The sequence below is a fragment of the Lolium rigidum genome, chromosome 3 (genome assembly GCF_022539505.1).
Source record: "Lolium rigidum isolate FL_2022 chromosome 3, APGP_CSIRO_Lrig_0.1, whole genome shotgun sequence".
Classification (NCBI taxonomy): domain Eukaryota; kingdom Viridiplantae; phylum Streptophyta; class Magnoliopsida; order Poales; family Poaceae; genus Lolium; species Lolium rigidum.
This window is the reverse complement of record NC_061510.1, coordinates 278,249,418-278,252,567: the sequence shown is the minus strand read 5'-3', so window position 1 is coordinate 278,252,567 and position 3,150 is coordinate 278,249,418. Positions and strand designations below refer to the sequence as shown.

The 3,150-nt window shown below is 48.6% G+C and overlaps 1 protein-coding gene across 1 annotated transcript; it reads right to left on the bottom strand.

Annotated features, from left to right (window-relative positions):
- Positions 1-1,083: 1,083 nt before the first annotated feature.
- LOC124696571 (fasciclin-like arabinogalactan protein 2) lies at positions 1,084-1,842 on the bottom strand. Its single transcript, XM_047229280.1, has one exon. It carries the CDS (start codon positions 1,840-1,842, stop codon positions 1,084-1,086), a length of 759 nt encoding a protein of 252 aa, XP_047085236.1.
- Positions 1,843-3,150: the final 1,308 nt, after the last annotated feature.

Genomic DNA, 3,150 nt, shown 5'->3' with positions numbered 1-3,150 from the left:
CCGTATCTAGGCCCAACACAACGGCAACACCCAGCCTAGAAGCATCAAACTTGTGGTTTAAAAGTTACGGAGATTTTAAATTTTAAATCAAGATCTAAAAGTGTGGTATGGAGGAATCTAATATACTCACAATATTTAGAATAAGGAATAGAGAAGGTGGGCCTGTGCTTGGGATGTCCGGTGCACGGGACAAACCCATTTGTCCGGATATCTACCACTTATCATGTACACAAAGAATTTATACAATGGAAAAATAACTTTAAGTAGTTTAAGGATGAAATGGTGGTAAGATATTTCAGATTTTAGGAAGCATGTTACAATAAATTGAACATGTGTGAAGTTTCGTAGCACGACCAGTATGATCAAATGTTGTTGTTTGATGAATCACACACCTACGTTTGCGAGTCTATGCCAGTTGTTAAAAAAAAGGAGGGTTCTCCAAGCAATGATATTTAAATTTTGACAAATCTTTGACATTTTATTTTATGGGACGGAGGGAGTAGTCAATTTTGAAGTAATGCATATATTCATGGGAATTATTAGTACAAGCAATGTTAGTTAGGAGGCTCTACTGATTAGCTCTAAATGTAACTTGCTACTAGTCTGCTACTGCTTCATACTACAAGCTCAGGTTGCTCGCATTGGTGTCAAAGGGAAAAAATAATGTTCAGATCGCTCAGACACTACTTGTAAAAAAACAGCAGTGCCATGAAAAATATTGCCGATTTATAGATGGAGACATGGAGGCGCAGACAAGACAAGATCGATTGAAGAAATATGCAAACGAGGAACACTAGAGACATTATTTATCGGTGGTCAATGCAGCTGAGGCACAGGACTACACAGGAGCTGAGCAGCAGAACTCACTCCAGCATGCACTACGGTCTGACGGTGCAATGCAACAACGATACACTCCAACATCATGCATATGCAGACTCGACACTAACACCTGACTAATGTAGCATGAAACTCTTAACAGAGCACTAGAGTTCACACACTGATGAGCGCACAGAGAGATGGACTAACAGAACATAGAGCCGGCCGGCTTCTTCTCCACCTCCTCCTCCTCCTCTTTCGCCTTCACTACATCCACCTTGACATTGCTCCGAGCATGAGCAGAAAGCCGATGATGACGCCCACCATGGCCGCTAGGGCCCAGCACAGCCCCACCCAGACCGGGATGAGCATGTGCAGCCAGGCAAAGTACCCTCCATCCAGCTTCTGTCGCAGATGGCCCGGCAGCAGCACGGCGTCGACGAGGTACACGGCGAGGGCGAGGGGGGCCTCCTCCTCCGCAACCGTCTTGATCACCTTGGCCGCGCCGCCTTGCCACGACCTCCACAGCCACACCGTTTTGCCGTCGTCGCGGAGGGTGATGCTCTGGCTCCTGTTGGCCGCCAGCGTGCGCACCGCCACCCAGTCGAAGGCCGCCAGCTGCGCCCGGACGTAGCGCCCCACCGTGGCGTGGTGCAGGAGGACGTCCAGCCGGTCGCTCTGGGCGAGGGCTCGGAACGTCGGCTCGAAGGAGTCGACGGCCTTGTCGTCGGGGCAGAAGAGGGTGAGCCCTCCGCCGCCCGGTACGAGGCGCTGCTGGAAGACGTCGCTGACGTTCGGTGTCGCGGCGACTAGGGCCGCGAACCTTACGCAGCCACCCGTGGACATGATGTCCATGAGCTGCCCCTGCGGATGCAGCGGCGGTAGCGGCGCGTCGGACCCGTGGCCAAGGCCCGACTCGGCGGTGCCTGGGACCTGAAGATGTGGAAGCTCGTCGTCACCGGCGGCGGTGGCTCCTGACGCGAAGAGCAGAAGGCCGATCAGAACAGGTGCCGCTAATCCCACCATTGCGCGTCGATCGCGAAGTCCCGATCGAGCTAGCTAAGCGGCAGCGAGCTAGAGAGGGGGAGGATCAGTGGAGTGGAGTTGCTATGCTACTGGTTAGGACGAGTGGACTATTTATGCAAGGTGACGGACGGAGAGGGCAACTGCGACGAAGGGAGTACGTGGGGAGAGAAAACGTGTCGATCGAGTGTGTTTGTGCATCTATATGTGTTCTTGGTTTCATCACTGAATTAGCTCGCACATGTTATCTCAATATATTCGTCCTAATCACTACTGAACTGGGACGTCGTGTCTGCATCCCACTGCATCTATATATGTTTTGTGGTCATCATCTATTAGCTTGCACATTGCATGTGCACCTAGCTGCTCTCCACTCGCCAGTGGTATGCTGCTATATACAGCAAGCAAGCGTTAAGATTAGATGAGAACCGAAGAAGGCTAGTGGGGCTCGGTGTACAAAACTCTGGTTTACGTACTGTCTGGTAGTCATATTGATCTTGGACGGTTTGGACTGACTACTACTTCAGGAAATAGGATTCCCGGCGTAACTACACCTGGTTGCTTCTTGGTGGTGGCATTGCATCCAAATATCAAATGAGCATCCAATTAATGGTGCACCGAAAGTCCACACACTAGTTGGTTCATACCAGTTTTGTTTCAAGACAGCTTGAAAACATGTCATGCATCGACTACTTTTGTTTGCTTTTATAGCATGTAGTGGTATGTTGTCTCAAGAAGAAAAATCCAAAAGTTCATAGGTATTTCCATGGTATTTACTAGATACTTTGCATTTGTGAGTCTTACTTTTATTTCGGTTTGGTCACGGGGTGGATTTGTTTTGGAGTTGGGGGAACTCCGCCTACCCTACATCAACACTAATGTGTCTGCGCATCCAATGGTACACCAAAAGTCCACACACTAGTTGGTTCATCCCGGCTTTGTTACAAGACAGCTTGACAAGATATCACGCATCGACTACTTTTGTTTGCTTTTGCAATATGTAGTGGTATGTTGTCTCAAGAATAAAATCCAAAAATATATTGGTATGAACTCTCTTCAATGGTATTTACTAGATAATATGCATTTGTGATTTTTTTTAATTTCGGTTTGGTCACGGGGTTGATTTATTTTGCGGATGGGGGGACTCCGCCTACCCTACATCACATTTGGGGTGAGGAGGTGGGGGAACTCCGCCTGCTACGGCTACGCATATGCCAGTCAATCCTAATCTATAGAGTTTATGATAGAAACTCGTTCAGTTCTCGTACTTTGGTCCTTCTCGTGTTTTTATACATCATGTCCAGCACGATG